This window comes from Volvox carteri, assembly GCF_000143455.1.
Source record: "Volvox carteri f. nagariensis unplaced genomic scaffold VOLCAscaffold_1, whole genome shotgun sequence".
Lineage (NCBI taxonomy): Eukaryota > Viridiplantae > Chlorophyta > Chlorophyceae > Chlamydomonadales > Volvocaceae > Volvox > Volvox carteri.
Window position 1 is genome coordinate 1,719,968 of NW_003307545.1, and position 25,919 is coordinate 1,745,886.

General features: G+C 57.9%; 3 protein-coding genes across 3 annotated transcripts; 2 read left to right on the forward strand and 1 right to left on the reverse strand.

Annotated features, from left to right (window-relative positions):
- Positions 1–306: 306 nt before the first annotated feature.
- Positions 307–6,512, forward strand: VOLCADRAFT_85964 (uncharacterized protein; the record flags this gene model as incomplete). The annotated part of the gene is made up of 12 exons (XM_002945665.1): positions 307–468; positions 547–613; positions 935–1,008; positions 1,581–1,628; positions 1,922–2,089; positions 2,572–2,808; positions 3,344–3,577; positions 4,470–4,485; positions 4,846–4,849; positions 5,007–5,132; positions 5,503–5,634; positions 6,431–6,512. 12 exons carry the CDS (start codon positions 307–309, stop codon positions 6,510–6,512), a joined length of 1,350 nt encoding a protein of 449 aa, XP_002945711.1.
- A 2,341-nt stretch (positions 6,513–8,853) lies between these two features.
- Positions 8,854–19,252, forward strand: VOLCADRAFT_55336 (uncharacterized protein; the record flags this gene model as incomplete). Its single annotated transcript, XM_002945666.1, has 20 exons — positions 8,854–8,949; positions 9,353–9,520; positions 10,155–10,324; positions 10,722–11,125; positions 11,775–11,943; positions 12,373–12,548; positions 12,813–12,871; positions 13,248–13,364; positions 13,542–13,739; positions 14,096–14,301; positions 14,509–14,713; positions 15,440–15,544; positions 15,829–15,923; positions 16,223–16,380; positions 16,566–16,738; positions 17,040–17,162; positions 17,465–17,584; positions 17,990–18,097; positions 18,622–18,783; positions 19,058–19,252. Coding segments are annotated over 20 exons (3,207 nt in total), but the record flags the coding sequence as incomplete, so codon positions are not given.
- A 3,763-nt stretch (positions 19,253–23,015) lies between these two features.
- Positions 23,016–25,906, reverse strand: VOLCADRAFT_85966 (uncharacterized protein; the record flags this gene model as incomplete). Its single annotated transcript, XM_002946025.1, has 8 exons — positions 23,016–23,110; positions 23,388–23,532; positions 23,906–24,062; positions 24,235–24,290; positions 24,421–24,468; positions 24,524–24,583; positions 25,097–25,177; positions 25,841–25,906. 8 exons carry the CDS (start codon positions 25,904–25,906, stop codon positions 23,016–23,018), a joined length of 708 nt encoding a protein of 235 aa, XP_002946071.1.
- Between the last annotated feature and the right edge of the window lie 13 nt (positions 25,907–25,919).

Below are 25,919 nucleotides of genomic sequence, written 5' to 3' on the forward strand. Positions count from 1 at the left end.
TCATTTACACATTGATTTTTTGAAAAATGCGGGTGACGATTTAATCTTTCGGCATCTTGCCGATAACCTCAGACCCCGTTGTTGAGTTTGGCACAGTTTGTTGCGCCTCCATATTTCGCTTGGCTGCCTAAACTTATAGAGTAGATCCGCATCATGGGGCTGCGCAGGACAGCGCTCCGGCTGCTCCGCGGTGGGGAGCGATCAGGAGGACTACGATGTATTAGCACAAGCGGGTTGCTCACAGCGGGCGAGTTAGTTGCCGGGACATCAGGTTCTGGTGGTGGATCCGCCGCCCCGCACGATTTCATGGACTGGCTTAAAGATGGCACAAAACGAATTACAACGCCGCTGTCACATCCATTGCCGGGCGTTCAGCCTGAACGCCCAGGTCTGCCGCCCTTGACACCGCCTCCGACCCAAATTACTGTATTGGATAATGGTGTCCGGATAATCAGCGAAGCGTCTCCTGTGAGTCGCCAAGATTGCCGACGACTGCTTCCGATGCCGCCGACCAGTTAACCCAAACCCCAAACCCCCTGCCTGCAGGGGCCAACAGCAAGCCTGGGCATGTACGTCAACTCGGGCAGCATCTACGAGACGGCAGAAAACTCAGGTCCGCCGGGTACCCTGCGCCAGCCTGGGCCCCGTACATGTGCTTTCCCCAGTTTACGCTTTCTGAAAAGCCCATAGCACTCATTACACCCGCACTCGCACGATCGCGAAAATCGAAAGGTGTAAAAGAACCCCGGCGCCCATGTTTTCTTCTCCCCCTCTGCTCCAACTGTTGTTCACCTCCGCCACCATCGCCACCATTGCCACGCATTCATTCCCCCGTTTTGCACATACTGTGCCTCGGGCACATAGCTTTAGCGTTTACTGCAGCACTGGACGTCCGCATATGTGGACGCTTATGCCGTATCTGACTGCCGTACAGGTTGTAGCGCATTGTTGGAGTGTCTGGGCTTCAAGGCCACCCTTCACAGGCCAACACTGAGGATTATGAAGGAGGTGGGAATTCAGATGATGGTGACGAAGGAAGTGGGCAGGGTGTTATAAGATTGACTTTTCAGCGGCATGGTAAAGAATGAATGGTGGATGGCTACGTGTGATGGTCGTGGGTAGAGGGTGGGAAGGTGAGATGGAGATGGAAATGGAGGTGGCGGGCCTCTAGAGGGGCCGCAACGATCGTCATTGAAAGGCCCTGGAGACCACCACGGCAGCGCCAGTTGGTGTCCGTTCGTGCACTGCTTTATGCTTATGGGGCACCTGATCCGCCCCGCGTCACATAGACAGACAGACACACAGGCAGACAGACAGACAGACAGACACACAGGCAGACAGACAGACGCACGGGGACGAGTAAAATAGCCACTCGCAGCTCTCACGGTCTATTTTCCCGCTGCCTCAATCACGAGCGGCAGTTGTTGTTGTTTCCGGTCCTTGAACTCCCATCGCACCCACTCACGGCACTCGTCCCTCGGAATCCGATTGCATCGTATTTCCCAACGACCCAAGACAACTGCTTAACCGCAATTTCTAATTCCGCACACACACATACGTACATACATACACACATTCAGGTTGAGAAGTTCGGAAACACGATTGTAGCCAACGCCTCTAGGGAGCAGGTAAGAGGGGTGTTTGTGTGTGTGGGGGGGGGGCGCTGGTTGGCTGACTGATTAGGAGGACAATGAGAACCGGAGGGTGCACGGTGCAAGGTAAGTGGGGGCCCCTGTGGGAGATCTGAAGTCTGGTGAAATCAGATGGGTGAGCTAGGTGCCACCCGGCACGGCGAGGGGGTGAAGTGGGGATGGGGAGGGGGGAGGGGGAGAGGTTTGGGTGCCGAGGCACGCAGTTTAGTCAACGCTAAGCTGACTGAAAGATGTATGCATGACGTCTCCTTTGTCGTACTTCCGCGTAGATGTCATACACCATTGACTGCCTTAAGACCGGCTTCCCAGCCGCGTTGGAGCTTTTACTGGACTGCGTTCTCAATCCGGCATTTGAGGCTCAGGAGGTCGAGGATCAAAAGATGCGGCTGGCGATGCTGCTGGGCGGCAAGGATATTCACGCCACGCTCATGACGGAGGTGGGGATCGAACGCGGAACTTCTGATCACCGGGTGGTCATCTCCATCTTGTCGCGCCTCACCTGCCGCAACCCTGCTGCGCTGAGCCTTCCTTGGTCGACGGAGACAGACCTGCGGTTCGGTTGCATGGGTTGTATCTCTCGGGCGTTGGCAATCGAGCACAGTGTTTTTTAATTCCGGCCCCAACCCGACCCGCGCATCAACCTGCCTCAAAATTACATACATACATACTTCGGCCCCCGGCTCTCGCGGCCCACAGTGTAATCTAAGTCATACATACATACATACATACATACATACATACATACATACATACATACATACATACATACATACATACATACATACATACATACATACATACATACATACATACATTACATATTTATATAACCCAAATGTGCGGTAACCTGTCATCCAACCCACACACCCACACACACTCTTCTCTCCGCCCCCCTTCCGCCCCTCCGACCCACCCACAGCTCCTCACCCGCGCGGCCTATCAGGGTCCGTACGGCAACCCCCTGATTCCGGAGCCCGAATCCATGGCCCGCATCACGCCCGACGTGCTCCGGTCCTTTGTCGCCCGGCACTTCATCGCCCCGCATCTGGTGCTTGCGGCCGCCGGGGTGGATCACGGGGAGTTGGTGGAGCTGGCGAAACCCATGCTGCAGGGACTGCCCGGGGCTACACCCCTGGCGGAACCCAAGCCCGAGTATGTGGGTAGGTGTGGTAACGGTGGGTAGGGGGACGGCGCGTAAGAAGACCGTCGTACGGTGGGGTACGGGGCGAGATCACATGACGAAGCAGGTGTGGGGGGTGCGGCCTAAGGGTTCTCCAAATCTGCCTGGGCTGATAAAGGACTATCGAACATTTAGAACATGATAACGTGTCGGATCGTTTCAAAGGTAACCCTGATTTCCAGCACCGTGAATTGATTGTGGAGCTAGAATCCGCATGACATGAGCTGTCCACATCATGTAGCCTTTCTCACCCGCGGCCAAACATATGATCTCCGAGCATAACCCGTGAGCAATGCCCATTTCGTCACCTCAATAAATAATCCTAGCACCCATCCTGCATTGCGCGTGTATGTCGGGATAAAAGTCAGTTCCACGCCGTAGGTAGGTTTTAATAAATCCCTCTCACCTTTTGAATCCCATTCAAACGCTCGGAAGCAGCCCAAAGCCCACCCGAGCCCATGTTTGCACTGCCCCAGGCGGCTTCGTGCACCTCCCGGGCTCATACGCTCAGTCCAATTTGCTGCTGGCCTTTGAGTACCGGGGCGGCTGGCGTGATGTTCACGGCGCGGTGGTGATGACGGTGCTGAACTACCTGCTAGGGGGGGGGAACTCCTTCTCGTCGGGGGGCCCGGGCAAGGGCATGCACAGCCGCCTCTACACGCGGGTACTTAACAAGTACGGCTTCGTACACTCGTGCGCGTCGTTCAACTCCACGTTCAACGGGAGTGGTCTCGTGGGGATACAGGTACGTTACGTGGTGTGTGTGTGTATGTATGTATGTGTGTATGTGTGTATGTGTGTGTGCCTGTTGTTTGAATGATCCAAGTTGCGGTTTTCCTGTCTGTCCGTCTGTCCGTGGGTGGTTGGACTCTGTTGCGGCGGCCTCTGTTGTGACGTGGGTAATCTGTGTTTTTATTAAGACTGGGATGCGAGTGGAGAGCATCGGGGTTGCTTGCTTGTGTGTGTGTGTGTGTGTGTGTGTGTGTCTCTATTTGTTTGTCGGGCCTGACGACGCTGGCCAGGGGCTGCTGACCAGCTGCTCCAACGAGCAAGACCGCCGGCCGAAGCACCTCCCCGGCCCCCCCAGGGGGAAGGGGAAGGGCGTGAGGGGCCACTGTCCCTTCCTTTCCGATGCTCCCTAGAGGGGGCTGCATCCCTTCAAGTTACACTGTTAAGGCGGCGGTTCTCTTTTCCTCTTTTCCTCGACGGACATCACTTTCCCGCATCCCTTCAGACATCCATGTCCACCGCGCCCCACTCCAATCCACCCCGCCTCACCCCACCTCACCCCGCCCCTCGGTCCCCTCTATACATGGCCTCTCGCGTGGTCGTGTGTGCAGGCCGCCAGCGAGCCCAACCGCGTGGGGGAGATGCTCAACATTATGTGCTCGGAACTGGAGGCGGTGGAGAAGTAAGCAACCCTGCCATACACAGCCGTACACCGCACACGTCTCCTAGGACCTCCCTTTTATCGCCATAATAATGAACACAATCGCTCGCTCGCTGAAACGCACGCGGTCGCAATGTGGATTGATTTGGGACCAGGATTTGGGTTTTAGTGGTGATAGCTCCGGCCCCTGCTAGTCCGGTCCGACGTCCTTCGCGGCCTCCACCCTGCATTGCTGTTTGTTCTCAAGCACTGGATTACTTTACGTGAACCTGTATCATTGCATGCATGGATTGCATGTCCCCACCAGCCCGCGGAATTTTCCCTTTCATTGTCTTAGTAGTAGTCTTAGTCTTAGTAGTCTTAGTCTTAGTAGTCTTAGTAGTCGCTCCCCTCCCCTCCCCCCTGGGTGGGTGCTTTGGACACCGGCAGTCAGTGGACCCTTTGCGTCTTGCTTACTCCATTTCATTCCCTCCGCCCTCACGCCCTCACGCCCTCCCTCCACGGCAAACTTTATTCCAGCTCACGTCATCAGTTCTTTTTCGCCGCCTCCACACCTACCTTTACTTCTTTACGGCTTCGCTCTACTGCTTTTCTCCCGCTCTTACCTTAGTCTTGGCGGCTAGGTAGGTAGGTAGATTTCCGCGGTCGTCATCATCCCGAGGTCGGCTTCTTCAAAACCGCCGACTGGTCAGTTCTGCTTCTCTTTCCAATTGGCAGTAGCTTCACTCGTTCGTGGTTCGTCTTTCCCTCCTTCTTTCCCTCCCTCCCTCCCTGTGCAACGCAGCGGCACCAACCGTGTGGAGCTGGAGCGGGCCAAGCGGTCCGCAGTGTCCGTCATCTGCAATGCACTGGAGTCCAAGGCGACCAGCGCAGAGGACATCGGCCGCCAGTACCTTACGTACGGCCGCAGGTAGTAGGAAGGGGGGGAGAGTGAAGAGGGAAGAGAGAAACCTGTTGGCGAATTTGCAAATTTGTTTGCAAGATGAAGTACAAGGCGCAGTACTAGTACTAGTACTAGTACTAGTGCTGTTGTTGTCCACGGCTCCGATCAGCGACGCGGCCGACTTCGGAAAGTGTGCGGGGAGTTGCTAGGACATCGTACGGAGTCCCCCTAACGCAACCGCGGGGAAGTGCGGACGTCCCAAAACTGGGCATTTTATATATTTTATTTATGTTTAATGAAACATTTGAAATAAATGAGAACCGTCAACCGATATGTATTAGAGGAGCTGGGAGCTCTGACGCTTCTTCCGTGTTGTGTGTCCGCGCGGCCCTCGAAGGATAAGCGGCCGCACCTACGTCGAGATGCTGGAGGCGGTGACGCAGGACGACATACGGCAATTTGTACGGCGATTGCTTTCCTCCAAACCGTCCCTTGCGGCGTACGGCGATCGTACGGAGACCATCGACCCGTATATACTCACCCGGCGATACGGCTGAGCGGCGGTCCTAGGGGGTTCGGGTTGTGTGTGCGTATGTGTGTGTGTGCGGGCTGGGGGCAGAGGAGTAGGGGATTGCGCAGGGCGGAATATGTGAGCTGTGGGGACGGACTGGGTAGGCAAGCCGCCTCCTTCCGCGGCGGAGGGTGCTGCGGAGGCGCACAACAGGATGCACAGCCAAACATGTTTTTCCTCTGATGCCGCATCCGGACTCTCATCCGGACTTATTTTTTTCGAGTCAGGTTTTGAATACGCGGATGCGATATCCACACTGGCCCATTGGGCAGGTCTGGGTGTAGAAGTTGCGGACAGATGAACAGCAAAAAGCCGCGAGGGACGTGAAGGTTAAAGACCTCAGCCCATGTATTGCGGGGCCTGAAGGGCTGCCTGCTAGAGAGCCGCTTTTACTGACTGAGGCAACCACGTTGGCTAAGGGCGTGTCGCTGGCTGGGCTTTCCGCAAGCGTGGAAAATGCATGGAGCGTATTGTGTGTGTATGTGTATATGTGTTGTAGGTCAGTAAGCCTCGGATAAGGTAGAAGGAGTTGCAGGGTGTAGGGCTCGGGGAGCCCATTTGTTGCGGACTGTGCTGGAAAAGCCAGTGGACTTTGTGTGGAATGGGTGTACGAGGGTTGAGGAAGGGTCGCTTTCTTTAAATTCGCTATGCAGAAATGAACTAGAGAAGATGTGCATGTAAGTCTTCATACATCGCAAGTTTTCCTAGAGATTGATGTGGAAATGGACACGCGGGCCTGGGGTTGCTGTTGTAGACGGGCTAGTCCTGACGTGGATGAGGTGATACAAAAATTTCGTGGAAGCCACACTTCGAGAGAATTTCCGTTTGTCAATTGAATGTCATGTTTCCAGATTGATGCTCTGAAAAATGCACCATGTTTGGCATCGCTGCTCGAGACCCGGAGGGTCGGCCCTTGAAGTATGGATGCAAACAAAAAATAGGCAGAGCTGACGTGTATTAGTATCTAAAAATTTGAATATCTTATTTTATTGGTGGTACGCTGTTCAAGTTATTTCGCAGTTAGTGCCTGGTCGAGAGGGTGCATGACACCACCGGAAAGACCACGACTCTGAGGGGCCTGCATATTCCTGATCATAAATTTGCAATACATTTCAGTTTTATTATAAGGATTACTTGTGCAAGCAACTACGAGGCCACTTGGCTACTACTACGCAACACATCTCACCACACAAACGCCTGGCAATTAGGGGAAAGCCTCAGCTTTCATGTTGGCCAAGGGCCAACCTCTTACCCGGCCTGCGGCATCTCGCAGGTCTGGACAAACATTCCGGCCGCCCAGCGTGAAGCTTTTTGCATCGCTGCCGAAGGCGTCGGTGAACCCGTATCGCACCAAGCCTGGCGCTTCCGGATTAAGGTGTGACTTCTGGCATTTTGCACTCGTCAAGAATGAGCATCTGGTGGGGGCGGCGGGGGCAACATCTGGATGAGCAGCGAGAATGCTTTAAGCCATATCGTTATGACTACAACGTGAGCCCCTAGAGCCGAAATCGGTTGCAAAATATGTAAAGTGTCCCCATTCAGAATGGTTCATGAAGCGAGGCTAGGACTGTGCTCTGTTTTGCTATGGTTTGCTCGTCAGTTAGCGTAACGGCGTTATGGGCTGTGTTCAGTTATTGCTTAGGGATGCAGGCGAATAGCGGCATCACGGAAGCGAGCAGCGTTGCTGCCCACTCGCGCGATGTCTGCGCCGCGATATCCATACAACAGACCCCGCCAGCCTTGCCTTCAACTGCTCCTGGCAACGCAATCGATTGTGCTGTTGGGTACTCACTTTACATGAACTACCTAAACCTAACCTGCTTGTGGTGGCGTCCCTTTGTTTGCTTCGCCTCTTCCCAACCCCCACTACCCGCAGGCATGCTCCAGCAGCGGCTGCGTCCCAGGTATTCGGCCAGAGGCGCCTGCCAGCTCGGTGGCTAAAGCAGCAGCACCTACAGTCTTCTCGGCCAGGCGGGCCGGGACGCAGCGCAGCCAGCTCGGGGCCATGGATCCATGTGGCCGCCTACCGCCGCGGCGCGACGCTGGTGGTGTGCACGGCCCTGGTAAGCCACTTTGCGATGACTCACTCCACACAAATCTTGCTTTTGCAAGAGCACGAACACGATGCAACTACGAGCCTTACTGGCGTACCTGCTGGGCGGTGCCTCGGGAGGGCCGAGTCGGCGGCGCCCTACTTGCCGCAGCTTTTTGCGATTTGGGTCGGCGGCTACACCGGTGGGCTGGTATGCAGCAGCAAATGGCAGCGCATGAGTCGTCTTCGCTGCCACTGCTTACAGCCAGTGTCGCGGCACTAGCAGCGACACCTCTCCGGAACCTGTACCTCAGAAGACGCTGTTCGTGCCGCTTGTGTCTGCCTGCTTGCTTTGCTTTCCAACGCTGCCTCTCAGGCCCCCACTGCCGCGGACACCTCCTCCGTGGAGTCCCTGTTGCATCAGCCCATCAAGCGGGAGTCGGAGTTGGTGGTGGGCTGGCTGGAGAACGGAATGCAGTGAGTGGGTGGCCGGGGGCAGGGGCCGCTCGGGAAGAGGGGGAGGAAAGGTCATCATCACTGAGTGAACCCCGCACTGGCCGAAGCCAAGGGGAAACCGATTACGTGGGTGTCTGGGGAAGAGGAGGAGGCGGGGAAGAGGAGGGGGTGGCGTGCGGGTGTGGGTGGCGGGGGTGGGGGGCTTAGCGGCTGAAGAAGAGGGTTGTGGGCCAGGAGGAGAAGGAGGGTTCGGTTGTGGTGTGTGGTGTGGTGTGGTGGAGAGGTCGATTGGGGAGGAAGGAGAGGGGGGAAGGAGTGGCTGAGTCCTTGGGTATGAGAGGGAAGGAGGGCAGAGGGCATACTGGCTGACTGGGATCTGAGGAATTCGGGAGGTTTGGGGGGGGCTGCCTCCTGGCGAGAGGGTTCGTGGCCGTGGTGTGTGCGGCCTGGTAACGTGTCGGTGTGAGTTTGTCCTGCGGGGACGTGTGAACGTGTCTGGAGGTGTGCTACTATGGCTTTAGATGCTGGGTGGTTGGGAGGGTGCGAGGAGGAGGAAGGGGTGGTTGGATGAGCGTGCGTACCTGTGTGTATATGTATGTGTATGTGTGTGTACAGTTCCAGTTTTTTAAACCTCCCACCTTTTTCGCTGTCATACCTGAAGAGCGGTGTAATCGCATGCTGTTGTATTCAGGTACGTCTTGCTGCCCAACAAGCTGCCCCCGAAGCGCTTCGAGGCGCATCTGGAGGTTCACGCAGGCTCCGTGGACGAGCGGGAGGACGAGCAGGTGGGCATGTTGTGTGTGTGTATGTATGTGTGTGTGCGCGCTGGGGGCCTGGGGGAAGGGGCAGACAGGGCTAGGGGCTCCCACAGGGGACGAGGACTCTGATGGATGGCGTATGTATTCGGGTTGTAGTGGGTTGTAGTGGGTTGTGTTAGGAAGCGGTGATGGGGTGGGGTGGGGGAGCGTTGTATGGGGTTTGTATGTATGTATGTACGTGGGGGTGGGGTGGGGGTGGCTTTCTACCTCGATCACGACCACCACAATCACAACCACCATTACAATCACCACAACCACCATTACAACCACCATTACAACCACCACAACCACAATCACCACGTTCATTTTCTCCTGTCTGCCCGCCCGCCCACCTCCCCGTACATCCTCCCTGGTTGTGCCGGGTGTACAGGGTGTTGCCCACCTCGTGGAGCACGTGACCTTCCTGGGCAGCAAGCGGCGTGAGGACCTGCTGGGTACGGGGGCGCGTGCTAACGCCTACACGGACTTCCACCACACGGTGTTTCACGTGCACGCGCCCGCCGTCAACAGCATCACCGGACAGCCCATGTTGCCGCAGGTTCGTGGTGGGCGGATGGGGCGGTTAGGGGGCCCCCTGAGGGGAGGTGCGGGGGCGGCGATGATGTGGGGTTGTATATACATCTGGCTTTTTCGGGTCAGGCGGAAGGCCTGGCGCTCGGGACTCAGCTGGTGGGCTACGATTTCTCCCTCTGTCCCTTCCTTGTGCTTCATCTTCTTGGTTTTATATATGACAGGTACTTCAATCAGCCGAGGGGGGGCTCTCCTTGCGGTTCCCGGGCCCCCTTTCCTCGTCTTACCTGGTTCTCTAGGGTGGGGTGGGGTGGGGTTTTCCCGCTCAGCCGGTCAGCCGGGGGCTGCACGAGCGTTTGATCCACATGGTCTCTCGATAATCTCCAGCCCATTTGCCGCAGAGCTTTTATTCCTCTCTCCTTCGCCAGCTAGCTTGAAGTACTTTTGTTGGAGATCTACTCGTCTTTTTTGACGTACACAAAACGAGCAAGGAACTAGAGACACATGCACATGCGCACGAATACAAGCACGTGCAGGTATGAAACGCATACATGGACACACACACAGACATACACACAAACATACAGACACGCGCTGATTGCGGTCCCGAATATTAAAATCCACCCACACGCGTTTTCCCTCCCCTTTCCTCACTCTCCCAGGTCTTAGAGGCACTGGAGGAGATCGCCTTCCACCCCCAGTTCGCTGCATCCCGCATTGAGAAGGAGCGCAAGGCGGTGCTGGCGGAGGCGCAGATGATGAATACCATCGAGTACCGCGTGGACTGCCAGCTGCTCACCTACCTCCATGAAGAAAATGCCCTGGGGTGCAGGTAGGGTGTGGGTGTGGGTGTGGGTGCGCGCATGTGTGGGTGTATGTTTGTCTGTGCTGGACGGGGAGGAGGTTGCGGGCTCCCAGAAGTGGGCTGTGGGAAGAAGGGAGATCTCGGCGAGGAAATCATTTGTGGATGTGGGTGGCTGGGTGGTTGGGTGGGTGTGGGTGGATGTTGATATGTGTCTTGCGGGTGGGGCTGTGGTGGGCTCCATCATGGTCGACATCATGGTGACTCTCCTCAGCTGCTCTTTGCCTGCCATGCCCTCGTTGCCCTCCTCTGATGCCGGTGCCGGAGTACCCACCCGATGCCGTCGCGGCCTCCGCCACCTCCTCCTCCGCCTCCCCCACCCCCCCCCACACACACCTCCTCCCCCCCCTCGTGTGTTTTGGCGCAGGTTCCCCATCGGGCTGACCGACCAGGTCAAGTCCTGGCCGCATGAGACTCTGCGGGGCTTCTGGGAGCGCTGGTACTTCCCCGCCAACGTCACCCTCTTTGTGGTGGGGGACCTGGAGAGGAGCACACAGGAGACAATACGGCTCATAGAGAAGGTGTTTGGCAGGGTGGCCCCGGGAAGGGAGCGGCTGCCGGCAATGGCGGCGGCGGCGCTGCCGCCCCCCCTGCCGCTGGCCGCGGCGGCAGCGGCCGCCGGTGTGCACGGCAACGGGAATGGGAACGGGAATGGGAACGGCGCCGCCGCTGCCGCTGCCGGGCAACAGCAGCAGTTAGGGCCGTTGAAAGTACGGCATGCCATACGGCCGCCTGTGGAGCACAAATGGGGCTACGGGCCGCTGGCTCTAGGTGAGATCGCGTGTGTCTGTATGTATAGTAAAACAAGTTTAGCTAGCTGGTGTGGTAAGGTCATTTTGGAGAGGCTGTGTGTCTGTTGGCTGTGGGAGGGGGCTGTTGCTGATGCCATGGGTGTGGGGCACTTCCTGCTGTTGCGGTTGGTTGTGGTGGTTGGTGGGTGAGTGGGTGGGTTTTTTTTGGAGGGGTTGGTGAACTCATTAGTCTTTGTCAAATCTAGATTCCGTCATTCGTCGCGTTGCTTAATTTGGTGCAATCGTAGCTGCTGGTCTCCTGTGCCGTACAAATACAAACCTTGCGCCGTTACAAGTCCCCGGGGATTCCACGGTGCCGTACCGCCGCGAAACACGTCCCGGGCTCCCATTAATGCCGTACTATTACGTCCGTAGTGACGTCACATGATGTAGTAGATGCACTCTCGCTGTCTCGCGCTGCCTCGTATACATCACTCGTTGTGTATTCTTCCCGACTACCCGTGAGCCACTCCGTCGAAATGTTTAATCCCCCTTTGCTGTTTTGCCTTCACCGTGCTATCCGTACTGCTGCTGCTGCTGCTGCTGCTACCCGTACTGCTGCTGCTACTGCTACCCGTACTGCGGCTGCTACTGCTACCCGTACTGCGGCTGCTACTGCTGCTCCTCAGGCGAGAAGCCCGCTGAGGTGAAGGTCTTCCGCCACCCGCTGCTGCAGCACTTCATGCTGTCCGTGTTCTGCAAGCTGCCCATACAACCCATGACCCAGATGGCGCATCTGAAGCAGCTGCTCATGCTGCGGATCATACTGTCCGTGTTCCAGTTCAGGATCAACGGCAGGTACGGCAGTACGGAGGGTCTTATGGACTGTCGCCGCAGTAGCACCTGTGTATGTATTGTATGTGTTGTATGTATGTATGTATGTATGTATGTATGTATGTATGTATGTATGTATGTATGTGCGTCCCCTCTGAAATTCGTGCTCCTGTGTGTGCATAATCGCCTCCGGGGCCCTGGCGCCCCGAACGTGTGTTGTCCGGCGGTGCGAGGAGCTTACGCGCACTTGGGCAGCTGCCTCCCACCGGCCACCCCCACACCCCAGAGCTCCCCCGCTACACGGCTCTGAACGCCGGCATTTGCTTGTTGTAGATATTGTAATCATTACCGCAGGGCTCCATCCCCTCAGATTCACCACGCCCTCGTCCTCCCCTCCACCCCCTCCTCCACCCCCTCCATCCCTTCCCCTTTATTCCTTGGAGCCGTACACAGGTACGTCACCGGTCAGCCGCCCTTCCTGTACATCACTCTGGACATCAGCGACTCGGGTCGGGAGGGCTGTGCCGTATCCACCCTCACCATCACCAGCGAGCCAGCGGACTGGCGGGGGGCGGTGGCGGTGGCGGTGCAGGAGATGCGGCGCATGCAGCGGCACGGACTCACGCAGGGTGGGTGGGTGGGTGTGCAGGGATGGGATGGACATGGCTGTGGGCAATCAGACCTATATCAATAAAGAGCTTGGAAACCTAGAAGGGAAAGGGACGGTGTGGGAGGGAAGAGGCAATCTCCAAAACCCTCCGTTAAGGAGACTTTCAGCGTCTCGTGATGTGATACCTCTCTCCCACCGGCCATCAGGCCATTCCCCGTCACCCTACCCCGCCCCCGCATCACCATCACCATCACCACCATCTCCCTTCTCCTTACACGCGCAGGCGAATTCGACCGCTACCGCCAGGCCATTCTGAGGGACTCGGCCCAGCTGGCAGAGCAGGTAGGGAGGGGAGGGGAGGGGAGGGGAGTATCCTTGTCGGGAAGGTTGTTGCATCTGGGTGGATGTGGGATTGTATCGGAACCCCACTCTGCCCCCTGCTCCTGGGGACCCCGGGATCCACCCACCCACCGGTGAGGATGCATGTTGCCCGGTCTACATTACTTATCCCGCCCGCCCCTTTATATCTTGTTTTCTTGGATCGGCGCATATGATTCCCTCCCCTCCCTTCCCTTCCTTGGCATCAGCTTCACTCGTTCGTGGTTCGTCTTCCCTCCCTCCCCTCCCCTCCTCTTCCCCCCTTGTCAATTTACACCCACATCCACCTACATCCACCTGCACCCATTAACCATCAACCCACATCCGCACCCCACCGCAGGCCAACAAGATTCCCTCCGTGGACACCCTCAACTTCGTGATGGAGTCCCTGGCGTGCGGCCACACGGTCATGGGCCACCGAGATGCGCACGAGGCCATGAGCGCGGTGGCGGAGACGGTGAGGGGGGTTGGGGTGCATGAAAGGTGGCCTACCCTGCCTGCCTGCCTGTCTGTCTGTCTATACGTCTGTCCGTGCTCAATAAATCTTAAGTTAACTTTTCCATTCTTGCTCGCTCGTGTAAACCCAAAACAAACCCCTGCAACCCTTCCCCCCGTTCAAACGACGCGCCTGCAGGTGGAGCTCTGGGAGGTCAACGCCCTGGCTCGGTCCATGCTGACATTCGCATCCGACTACGGCGCGGAGGGTGCCGTACTGGCCGCCGCTGCCGAGGAGGCCGCCCTGGAGCCGGGTCGGTGGCCCTATCTGGGCCCTACGCGGTGTACGTCAATCGTGGCCTGCATCCCCACTTACGTGGATGCCTCGGGCGCCTCCGTCTCCGCCGGCAGTACGGCAGGTCGTGGCGGCAGCTTGGGGGCCGCGGGTCATCTGGACGCTGACCAGATCGACCTGGACCAGCTGGAGAAACAGAACAAGCAGGTGCGAATTAAGGGAGGGGGGTTATATAGGGGAGGAGGGAAGAAGGAGGAAAGGGGTTTTATGTGATGGGGGCCGGGCGGGGGGTGGGGAGTGTGGGAGAAATACAATTCCTGTGTAGGTGTGATGGTGGGACGTGGGCTTTACACCATTGCGCATCAGCAATCTGTACAGACAGACAGGCAGAGACAGACAGGCAGACAGACAGACATGTACCCGTGTTCTTGCAGATAGAGGAGTTTGAGGTGCCCGAGGGCGCTATCAAGTTCGACCCCTCCCCCGCCGAGATCGCCGCAGCACTGGCAGACCCCTCCCTGGACTGCTCAGCTGCGGAGGATGTGGATCTGCCCGATTCGCTCATCAGTACGGAGCAGCTCTCGCAGCTGGTTTCGGAGCGGAAGCCCGAGTACGTGCCCGTGGTGCCCGGATCTGGTAGGTGTGGTGTGACCCATGGGCCATGGTACACTGAAGATTTGTATGTGTAATGCCTTTTTTTGCGCTCCGATTGGGTGATTTCCATGGGCTCGGGGCGCACATACAGCCATACATACAGACATACGCACGCACGCACATACGCACATGCACCCGGGCCGTGCCCCAAACCCCATCCTATCCCCCCCGTTTCCGCTTCCGCAGGCGAGCCCTTCCCTCCGCCCGACCCCCACAGCGGTATCGTACAGCGCCGGTTATCTAACGGTATCTCCATTAACTACCGCTACACGGATAACGAACCGCGGGCGGGTCTGCTGCGGCTGATTGCCAACGGTGGCCGTGTGGCTGAGCGGCCCGGTGTGGGGCAGTTCGGTCGCGTTGTGGTGGGCTCCAGGACGCTGAGCGAGAGCGGAGCAGTCGGACCCTGGGGACGAGAACAGGTGTGTGTGTTTGGGGGGGGGTTAGGGGGAGGGGTAAAGGTCGGCGCGATGGCGCGTGGAGTTTAAATGTTGTGATTAGCCATCGCATGAGGCACCGAAATGCACTGCCGTCGCATGCGTACGTGTGTGTGTGTGTGTATGCATTTGCATTTTTGAGTAGAGCATGTGTGTTTATGAATGTTTGGTTGTGTGGAATTCGTTTTTTTCGTTTGTATTTTGTTGCAGCTGCCCTGACAGAACCCTACGAATCCGTTTTGTCCCAAGGCCACCATGTTGCTGGTGTGACTTTCTGTGTGCCTGTCTGACTGTCTGTCTGTCTGTCTGTCTGTCTTTTTTGGGGGTGGCGGGAAAGGGTTTCACATACCGGTTTCCGCGGGATAATCGTGTTGTACATTGATATGTACATTCTTCATCTGCATACAGCGCGTGCTTAACGTGCCCACGCGCGCGCGTTTGTCCTTTATCCCCTAAAGGGGAACTGCGCGCCCGCTTGCCTGCCGCTCGTCCATGTACCCCTACTGAGTACCCCTACAAGCGTGTCGTCCCCACCTCTATACAAACCCGCTGGAAACGCCCTACGAACCCCCCTCTCCCCTCCCTTCTCCCCTCCCCCCTTCTCCCCCTCTCCCCTCCCCCCTTCTCCCCCTCTCCCCTCCCCCCTTCTCCCCTTCCCTGCCAAACCTCCACACGTCCACACGTACCGGTCCCTCGCATCCCTCCCGGCAGATTGAGGTGTTTTGTGTGGCCAACCTGGTCAACTGCGCTTTGGAGGCGGATGAGGAGAACATCGTCATGGACTTCCACTTCTCCTCGGTGGACGGGGGCATGGAGGTGAGTGAGGGGGAGCAGCACAGGAGGGGGGGGGGCTCTTTCCGCCTTCCGTCTGACCACCTCGTCCAGCTCCGTCCTCTCCATACGCACACACACACACACACACACACGCATGTATCCTTCAACACACACTTTGTAACCTTTTCACGCACACCCACAGACACACGCACAGAGAGACACACAGCGAGAGGCACACACGCTCACACACCCTCTTCTATCCAACCCCTACTCACCGCCTACTACCGGGCCCCCCTCGTCTTCCTCCCCGCCCGCCCCCCTTTCAGGCCATGTTCCAAATGATACACATGTTCCTGGAGTCCCCCCGCTGGGAGGAGGGAGCCATGGACCGGGCCAAGCTGGCTTTCCTGGCATCTGTCAAGTGGGTCGAGGGGAGGGGGAGGGGGAGGGGGGTTTGTTCCTCGGCGGCCGTCCTCCGTCGCTGTGGTTGTGTCTTGACTACCTTTTCGCCTCGCCGCGCGTTCCTCCCGCACGGCACGGATGGCGTGTGTATGCACACGTCTACACACACACACGCAAGCAAAACACACACGTTCACATACACACACCCCGGCCCAATTAGCACGGCCCTCCTACAACCCCGGCTGTCTTCACCCGTACCCCCGGCCCCCTCTCCCACCGGGATCTACCCCCCCCCGCCCTCCCCCGGCCCTCTGCCAGGTCCGTCCACAAGTCCCTTGAGCGCGCCACCTCGGACCGGGTGCTAGACTCCATGTTGGGTCGTACGGAGAGGTGCTTCAGAGACCCCACGCCCGAGGAGCTGGAGGCGCTGACGCTGGATGGGATGAAGGCGGCGGTTTCGGAGCTGCTCACGAGCGGTAGGATGATGGGGCGCGCTAGGGGGTTGGTGGAGATCGTTGAGAGCTCGGGTTAGAGTGGGCAGCTGGCTGATGGGTGGGGGAGAGCCCCCATCGCAAGTGCCAAGGATCCTAACGCACGACCTCGTCATCTCCGTGCCTCTTGCCTCTCTCTCTCTCTCTCTCTCTCTCTCTGGCCCCTCAAGGCAATTTCGAGGTGAGCGTGGTGGGCGACTTCGACGCCGCGGAGCTGGAGTCCCTGGCGCTGAGATACGTGGGCACGGTGGCACCCCGCCCCGCACCCCAACCGCTGTTCGTACACCCCATCGCGTTCCGAAACCCACCGGTTCCGGAGCGACACCAGACCTGGCACCTCAAGGTGTGTTGCGGGAGTGAGTGGATGTGGAGTTGGGTGGTAGGGGATCGGGCTGGGCGGGGCTGTACGACGTGTTTGCACGGGCCGGGCCGCAGCCCCCGGGGTTTGCCCTCGTAGGGTACTCTACGTGGGTATGCATGTATGTATGTATGTCGGTTCACCAGATTAACAAGCCTGGCACATACACCACGGCCTGTGTTTTCTCTCAGCAACATGATTTCGTTAGCGCTTCTCACATTAGTGCTATCACCATCCCACTCTCGTGTGAACTTTGTTGATATATCGTACGGTGGGTGTCGTACAGGACTCGGATGAGCGTGCCGTGGCGTACATTGGCGGTCCGGCTCCTGCCCGCTGGGGGCCCCTGGGTTACTTCGGAGAGCTCAAGGCACTCAGCGGACCTGTACGACCGCCTCTGCAGACCAAGGTACGGAAGTAAAGGTTACGGAGATGAAGCCAGGCCGGTGGCGGAGGGAGGAGAGGGGCGGGTAAAGAGGACAAGGCGGTGCTGTGAGGTGGTGGTTGGTGGTGGTTGGTGGTGATGATGATTGGTGGTTGGTGGTGAGATTCGTCCAGGTGATCGAGAGGGGTCCCTGTGGGTCATGGACGAGGCTTTTGGCCGTACAAGTTGGACGTGGGTTTCATCTTCATGCCCTCCCCCCGCCTCCTCCTCCTCCTTCCCCTCCTTCCCCGCACTCCCCCTCCTTCCCCTCCCCCCACCCGCCACAGGCCATGATGGACGCAGCGGCTCGTGCGGATGCGGAGTCCAGTCGCCGCAACCACCCTCTGTTCGCGAGTGTGATGCTCATGCTGCTGACAGAGATCATCAACTCGCGACTTTTTACCACGGTGGGTGTGCTGTGGTGATGCCGTGTGTATGTATGTATGTTCGTTCTTAAGACGTATGTACGTAATTTTTAAGTTTCCAGCATTGTACAAAGAATGTTCTTTGTTTGCTATTACTAAAAACGGTATTTCCTTTGTTTTCACCTTTCATGACTTTCGAAAGAAGGTTTTCATAAGTTATGACATGAAACTGCACTGATGTTGCGGTGCCGTGTATGCATATATACATACATACATACATACATACATACATACATACATACATACATACATACATACATACATACATACATACATACATACATACATACATACATACATACATACATACATACATACATACATACATACATACATACATACATACATACATACATACATACATACATCATGTATATACCCTTGCAGGTCCGTGACTCGCTGGGCCTTACCTACGACGTGTCGTTCGAGGTGACCTTGTTCGACCGCATCCGGTCGGGCTGGTTCATGGTGCATGTCACCAGTCATCCAGACAAGGTGAGAGCGGGGAGGGGAGGGGAGGGGAGGGGAGGGTTATACTCACACAGTATGTAGTGATTGTGTTGCGTGGCTTACGTGGATTGCTGCTTTGCATTCATGAGTGGTCTGGAAAAAAGAAAGAGGGTGCTGCGGGTTTGCGGTGTATGCATATGTGTGTAGTTGAGAGGGCATGGACTTGGTTAGGGGCACGGCAACTCTCGTATCCGTCTAGATGTCTCCCGCCTCCTCCTCCGCCTCCTCATCATCATTATCATCATCACCACCATTACCATTACCATTACCATAAGCAGCAGCATGGCAATCATGACCATCATCATCATCATCGCCACCATCACCATCAGCATCGCCATCACCATCATCGCTGCCGTTATTGTGGTAAAAGCAAGTCTTTCCCTAGGAGTGAAAGCGTCTGCTCCCTTCCTTCCCCCCTCTTCCCCTCCCCTCCCTCGTTCATGGTTCTTCTTTCCCCTCCCTCCCCTCCCTCTCCTTCTCGCCCATGATCTGCTCATACCGCCGTGAAGATCTACGACGCCCTCAACGCGAGTGTGTCTGTACTTCGCGACATCCGGTTCGCCCCCGTGAACCGCCGGGAGCTGGCCCGCGCCAAGACCACACTGCTCACCCGCCACGAGAGCGACCTCAAGGATAACGCTTACTGGCTGGGGCTGCTGACGCACCTGCAGGTACGGGGTGGGGTGGGGTGTGGGGAGGAGGGGGTGGCGGGGAGGTACGGTTGGGCTAAGGGAGGGAGGCCTGGTGATGGTGAATGATATGAGGAGGGGTGTGGTCCCGCTCCGCCTCCTCCCCCTCGCCCTGCTCCTCCTCGGCCTCCAGTGTAACACGTGTGTTCGTGTGCAAGTGGCGTCGTCCGTGTCACCCGTGTAACTTTTCGGTCTTCCCCTTTAAATTGTGCCGTACCTTAAGTGCCGTACCTTATGTGCCGTACACGTGTTACAGAACCCGCACGTGCCGCACAAGACGCTGGAGTGCCTCCGCGACCTGCAGCGATTGTATGACGCCGCCACGGTGGATGACATAAAGTTCGTGTACGAGCAATTCAACTTTGACGACGACCACATCTTTACGTGTGTGGGCACCAGCGGTGAGTGTGCTCCTGAACCTGGTTGGTTGGTTGGTTGGTTGGTTGGTTAGTGCGGTTTGAGAAACCCAGATGCGGGGGCGGGGGAAAAGGATATGGCAGCGGCCATGGGTTTTTTGACACGTGTGCGTATGTATGCATGTATGTGTTCAGCTTCTTGCAACACCACTTAAGGCGCACCGACGTAACCCCTCCCCCCCGCAGGCAAGGAGGCCCCGCCCGCCCCGGAGCATCCCCTGGGGGCCTTATCCTTCTTGGAGGAGGAAGATGAGGCGGAGGAGCAAGAGCTGGCGGCGGCGGCGGCGGCGGCGGTCGGAGGTGGTCGCAACGCTGCTGGCGGCGGCGGCGCGCCGCTTAACCCCATGGCCATCTTCACGGCCTGGATGGCCGCCGCGCAGGCTCAGAACATACGGAGCGCGGTGGGCGGGTTACAGCAGCCGCCGGGGCCCCCGGGGCCGCAAGGGGGCCAGCAGCAGCAGGGGCCCCCGGGCCAGCAGCCTTACTAGCCTTACTAACAGTACCTACTAGCGGCGCTTACCAGCAGGCGCACAGTTGCAGCAGCAGCGGAAGAGATGGCTGTGGGGGCTTTTGCGGTCGGACGGGGGGAGGGGGAGATGGTAGCGGCCACTGAAGGTGCGGTGCTGTGTGGTGTGGTGCGGTTCCCATCCGCATACTGCCTCCTGAGCTGTCGGGCTGCCTCCGCTTAGGATGGTGATGATGAGGGCTGGGCTGGGGGTGCTGATCTTTCCTGCCTATGCATATGTGGTTTGTGCATATGCGTGTGTGTGTGTGTGTGTATGCCTGTTGGGCGTCGTGTGTGGACTACGCGGGCCTGTTGGACCGCAATCGGGGGCACGGTGAGGAGGGCGATTGGGGGGGTAAACGGGCGTTAGGGAGCTCAAAAAGGTGACGTTTGGTGGGAGTTTGGTGCTCAAGGGAGGGGGGGGGAGGGAGCGAGGAACAGGAGCGACACACGGAGAGAGAGGGAGTGGAAGGCACTGGGGTTTTAGAGTGAAGTGAACGAATGACAGCGAAGAAAGTAGGGAGCGAAAACGAGGGCGAGAGCCACGGGTGTGTGGGTGTGTATGCATGTATGTATGTGTCTCTTATGTAATGTGTTGTCGTTGTTGATGATGATGATGATGAGGAGGAGGAGGAGGTGGCGGAGGAGGAGGAGGGGGAAGCAGGGCTGGGCGGGGACGAGGGGATGTGAGGAAGGAGTGCCCCGCGGTTCTATGGTCGCTTCCTGGCCGCGACAGCGCCCCGTGCCTTGCGGCCGTTGTGGCGGGATGTGTCGCAGCGGTGGTCGGGTGTGAAAGTTGCGGACGAATGCCTCCATCAGCTTAGGAAGTGTAGAGGCAGGGCGGCAGCTTTGGTGGAGTGGAGGGGTGTTGCGACGGCACGAAGAGGGTATGCCGTGTATTGATTGGGCAGCGGGGGCCGCAGGACACCAGCGGGACGAGGGCTTTCCAGGGAGGGGAGGCCGGAGGCGGCTCTTGACGTTGCTTGCCCTGGTCTTCCATCCTCTTTTCTGCCTATCAGTCTGTCCGTCAGTCTGTCTGTTTGGAAAACCCCAGCAAAGCTCAGGAAGCGGTAAGCCTGGTAGTCTTCTCGCCGTAGGAAGGATCAATCTTTTCGATTGTAGGAAATGCAGCCCAGGAAGGGGAGTGATCCGGGGCGCCGAATCCTGTGATGGCTGGGGGGAGCCGCGGGCTGTCGGTGTGTAAGGGAGGAGGAACTCCTTACCTCTGATACCCGCAGGGCTGCTGCTTGTATCTCCTTATTTTACGCGTCCTTTTTTGCGCATTCATATTTGGTTTACGCGCCTCCGGTGTCCAAGCACGAGATAAAAAAACTACTTCGTCGTTGTCGCGGCGATGTTCTTGTTTGTTGCGGTTAGTCCTTGAATTTGTGCTATCATTTGTACGAGCAAGCGTTTTTGTGGGAGTTGCCACAAATCTGAGTTTGTATATGTGTCTGAAACCCACATGTTTCCCATATACGTGTGGTAGTCTTGCTGTTTTGCTGTGGATAGGAAGCCGTTAATCGGTCCTAGATTGGTTCTAACTGGTTGGCGAGGTGGCTGTTCGGTTGAAACGGCTGCGCTACCTGGGGTGGGTGTTGCTACCCCGGCATGCGCCTCCAGCTGCGGTGTGAACCTCCGTTTGGTTGTTGAGCTTCGTATTCGAGCGGGCTGTTCCAAGCTGGTGTTGTGAGGGCCAATTTGCTGAGCCTCGATCGCGGGTAAGAGGCGTGGGCGGGTGGCGCTTGGAAAGGTTCCGTGGCTATGGAGCGCGAAACTGCGTTTGCTTTCTTACGTTGCTCCTGATTCGCTTCCTGTTCTCGTAGTAGCCGCGTTTGTGTGTGCGTATGTGTGTGTGTGCCACTGTTGTCTGTGTGTGTTCTTTTGTGTTATATAGCTTGCCAGCCGTACAGAAAGAAGCACGGGACGGTATTAGACGATGCCCGTCCAGTTACGAAGTGCGTGTACGGTGTGAAGTACGGAAGTGTGTTCCTCGTTGGCTGGCATTCGGGGTTTACGGGTTTTGGCGATGGAGAGTTCCCTTCCCTCGGCGAGGTGACGTGAACAGAAGTGCAGCAATACTAGTATAGTACTGTAGAAGTAGTAGTGGGCTGGGGCTACTGCAGCTACTGCAGCCGCGATTTGGATGAGGGGGCCTTAGGGTTTTGCGGTGTTGGTGGTGAAAGGTGTGGGTAGCCCGAAACCGGGGGAACACGTGGCCGGCTGGAGGGAGGCCGGAGGAGGTTCTGGTGGAGGGATGAGAGGTGGAAAACCGTCTTTTGCCTGCCTTTGCTCATCTTGTGTGTGTGTGTATGTGGTGGTGCATGTAAAGTGGCAGAGGCGGATGATCAGAAAATTGACGCGCGCGCGCGCGCTCTGTACGGCACCTGCGACACCCTCCCGTACCTGTCGCGTTACCCCGCGTGAGGATCACCTGGCAAAGACGGTGACCTCCCCGGGCCGTGAACCTCTCTTTTCCTTTGAAAGACTTCAAGAACCCCCCGAAGATGATTTCCCCTTCGAGTGGCCTTCTTCGGGCTCTTTTTAACAAGCTCTCAGCTACCTTGAGGAGCAAAGCGGCATGTTGCGATTGCTTTGGGTATCACAGCCCAAGTGACGGCGGTGCTACATCCGCATCCACACCCTTCTCACATCCATCGCTCCCACATCACCTAGAAGGGGCTGGCAAAGGGAGAACTCTGGCTGCCGTACCTACCCACATTTGTTCCCACATTTCAGCTAGTCGCTCTATACGAGTACTGTACAGCACTACCCAGCACTACTGGGTTGCTACTATAGCGCATCTGGGGCAGCTGACCACCTCGTCCGCGGAGAGGGCGCCGCCTGACCGCTCTGTTAGCTGTAAAACGACGAGGCATTTACATCCCGCAAGAAAGCCCACGTGATTTCTTCGTAGATTACTAGCCGGCCGACTGGCTGAGGTCCGCTCTGCAGACGGAGGTGGACAATCTCATACAGGAGCTGTCCTGTTCCAATCTCTTTTCCGCGATTTTCCCTCTCCCGTGCCTGCCTGGTTTCCTCCTGGGCCTCCGCCCTTCCAACCCTCTTCACCTACTCCCCCTGTCCCCTCACCAGCCGCCTCCGGACTCCCTGCTAAATAGGCAACGTTAACTTTTTGTACACTGCAGTATTTTCAGGTCCCGGCCCTCCGAACCGTACTTACTAATCGTACACACACGCATTGGTACACGCAATACACACTGCGCAAATCATCCCCCCATCCCCCGTTCCCTTTTCCCCCTTCCCCCTTTCCCCGGTAAGTAATCCGCCGGTCAGAAGATGCGACCCCCCGTGTGCCGCAGTGAGCCGCCGTCCAGCTGCCCGCTGGTGGTGGTGTTCAGGAAGATGGCGGGCAGTAGATCCGGACCTGGAGAGAGGGGGTGGGGTGGGGTGCGAAGGTGTCGGATTTGCGTGGCGGTGGCGGTGGCGGTGGCGGTGGTTCGGTAGTGGTAGGAGGAAGTGGCACGGCAGTGGTTGCGTTGGCCATGTGTGCACATGCGGTGCGGTGGGTGCGCTGCAGCTTTACCACTTGCCACTGTGATTCACAGTTTATTGAGTCGGTTAGCGAAGGGATTGGTTGGGGGTTGGGAGGGGGTTAGTGACCCCGCTACCCTCACACAGCTTCCCCGGGGGGACCTCCGTACCCTTGATCGAGGTGGGTGTCCTGCCCTGCTGCAGGCACTTGTCCAGGAAGGGCAGGTCGCGGATGTACGGACTGCCGGAGGGTACCTGCTCCGAAGCCAGGGCCGCTATGTACTGCTCCTCGTCGGGACGCAGACCGGCCATGACCTGGGCCGGAAGGGTTGTGACGGTTGAAGGAGCTTCTTGGCTTTTGAGATGGCTTTGGTGTGAGATTGAGAATACCAGGCCCGTTCTCTCCCTCTCTCCCTCTCTCCCTCTCTCCCTCTCTCCCTCTCTCCCTCTCTCCCTCTCTCCCTCTCTCCCTCTCTCCCTCTCTCCCTCTCTCCCTCTCTCCCTCTCTCCCTCTCTCCCTCTCTCCCTCTCTCCCTCTCTCCCTCTCTCCCTCTCTTCCCAGCAGCGCATACACGCTCGTGGTCAAGAGGCTGGTGACTCAATCACGCAGGAGCGGCCTTGTCCCCCAGATGCCGCTGTAGAGTCCTTTCCCCCCCTCCAATCCCCGCAACACCGCCACCCCCCTCACCTGCCGACACGCCTCCACGAATGTCCCCACATCCACACGGCCCCACACGCCCGCCACCACGTCCTTATTGCCGTCGTGGCGGGCGCCCACCATTTCCGTTGCCCGTCTCAAAATCTGTGGCAATACGACAGCAGTACGGCTGTTTCTGGGAGCCTGCCTTGGCCAATCAAGGAAACCAGGTCATGTGTGTGTTCCCAGGGCTCGGGCCTGTCTGTCTGTCAGGTACTCAGGGTCCGATTCACAGCCTCCACCTCTTCCTCTCTCACGCAAAGAAAAACCCTAGATCCACCTCCCTCCCCCCTCCCCCCTCCCACTGCCAACTGACTCACCTGTCGTAGTGAACAAGTCCAGGCTCTTGGTGGCGCCCCCCGAGCTGGTGGTGGTGCTGAACAGCGACCGCGTCAGGGTGGCGGGGGGCGGATCTAGATCGGAGGGGTGCACCCGGCCCTGTGTTGTACGATAGGTACGGCAGTAAGAGAGCAAGTAAGGTATTTTGCATGGCAAAGGAGGCGCACGACATGAGCTGCAAAGTGGTTGAGCTCCGGAGCAGCGGGGAGAAGCTGCTGCAGGAGAGGAGCAGCAACAGCGGAGGATGGTAAAGCAGTACGACAGTCGTACCTGCACGAGTGCCGCGTGAAGAAAGTCCAGGTCAGCGAAGAAGACGTTGCTACCTCGGGCCTGTTGGTTGGTTGATGGGTTGGTTGGTTGGTTGGTTGGTTGGTAGGTGGGTTGGTTGCTTAGGTAGGGGCAATGGCAACTCCTTGACAAAGGTGCACGGAACGAGCATTGTCGGTAAGGGAGGAGGAGGTTGGGGGCCCCGGCGGCGAGGGGGATCCCGGTCGGGTGTGAGAGGCCTCCCCTCCCCTACACCCCCAGACGTGTGGTCGGGTCGGGGGACCGGGGCTATCCCCCAGACAAGTAGACAGACAGACAGACAGACAGACAGACAAAGCGGGAGAGATGTATGAAGGGGGTTAGGCGGACTGACTGATTGGCAGTCCATTGAACACCTTCCTGTCCCAACCCCACCCGCCTCGGATCGGATCGAGACCCGATCAAGACTTTTGGTTGGCCTTATGCCGCCTCCCATTCCTCCATTCTTCCACGCAGGGGTCACAGCACCCAACCCCGCCACCACCCCCACCCTGACCGCCATCCCTCCCCCCCTGCCTCCATGTCGCTTTGCCGTACCTCCTGCAGTACAGCCAGTGATACCCGTCTCATGTAGTCGTCTTCCTCGCTGCTCAGCTCGGGGAGCACCCCACGGACCGCCTGTGTGCGTGTGCGTGTGCGTGAACACATGTGTGGACGTGTGGATGTGTGGATGTGTGGCGGTGTTAGGGAAGGGGCACAGACTGCCTGTGACCAGGATAGACACACATGTATGCATGTACGCATGTATGTATGTATGTACGTGGCCATGTTGCCGCGATTGTGATGCGGTGTCGCGTCAGGCAGCCGACGGAGGTGGTCTCTCCGGGGGGGGGGGGGTCGACCCACCCCGGCGGCGGCGGGAAAAGGACCAACAGCGGCAACATATGAGTGCGCATGCCACGCAGTGCAGCATATCGCAAAACAAGGGGCTGCCGACCCGCGAGGGAGGGGGGCCCCCAGGGAGGGGGGCCGGGAAAGCACTTAAGTGATGACGGGTCGAAGAGCATCACAGACAGACTCCTGGCCACAAAAGGCATGAAAGACACAGGTGAGACGCTAGCCGCCGGTTCTGCCGCCAATGCCGTAAATCAGGTTTAAAAAAAGGTTTCGTAGGCGGCTCGCCTGGGCCGGGGCAGGGGGATATTAGGCACCACTAGGCTAACTACGGGCGGTATTGGTCGCCGCTGATCCCTTCCTCGGAATCCGTTGCACCGCTGTGTCCCCACCCCACCCCACCCCACCCCACCCCACCCCACCCCACCCCACCCCACCCCACCCCACCTCACCACCCCACCCCACCCCAAGTTTAACCTGCTCAAGTTGCAAAGCAAAGCCAATCCCACTCATTCTCGGGTTTTCC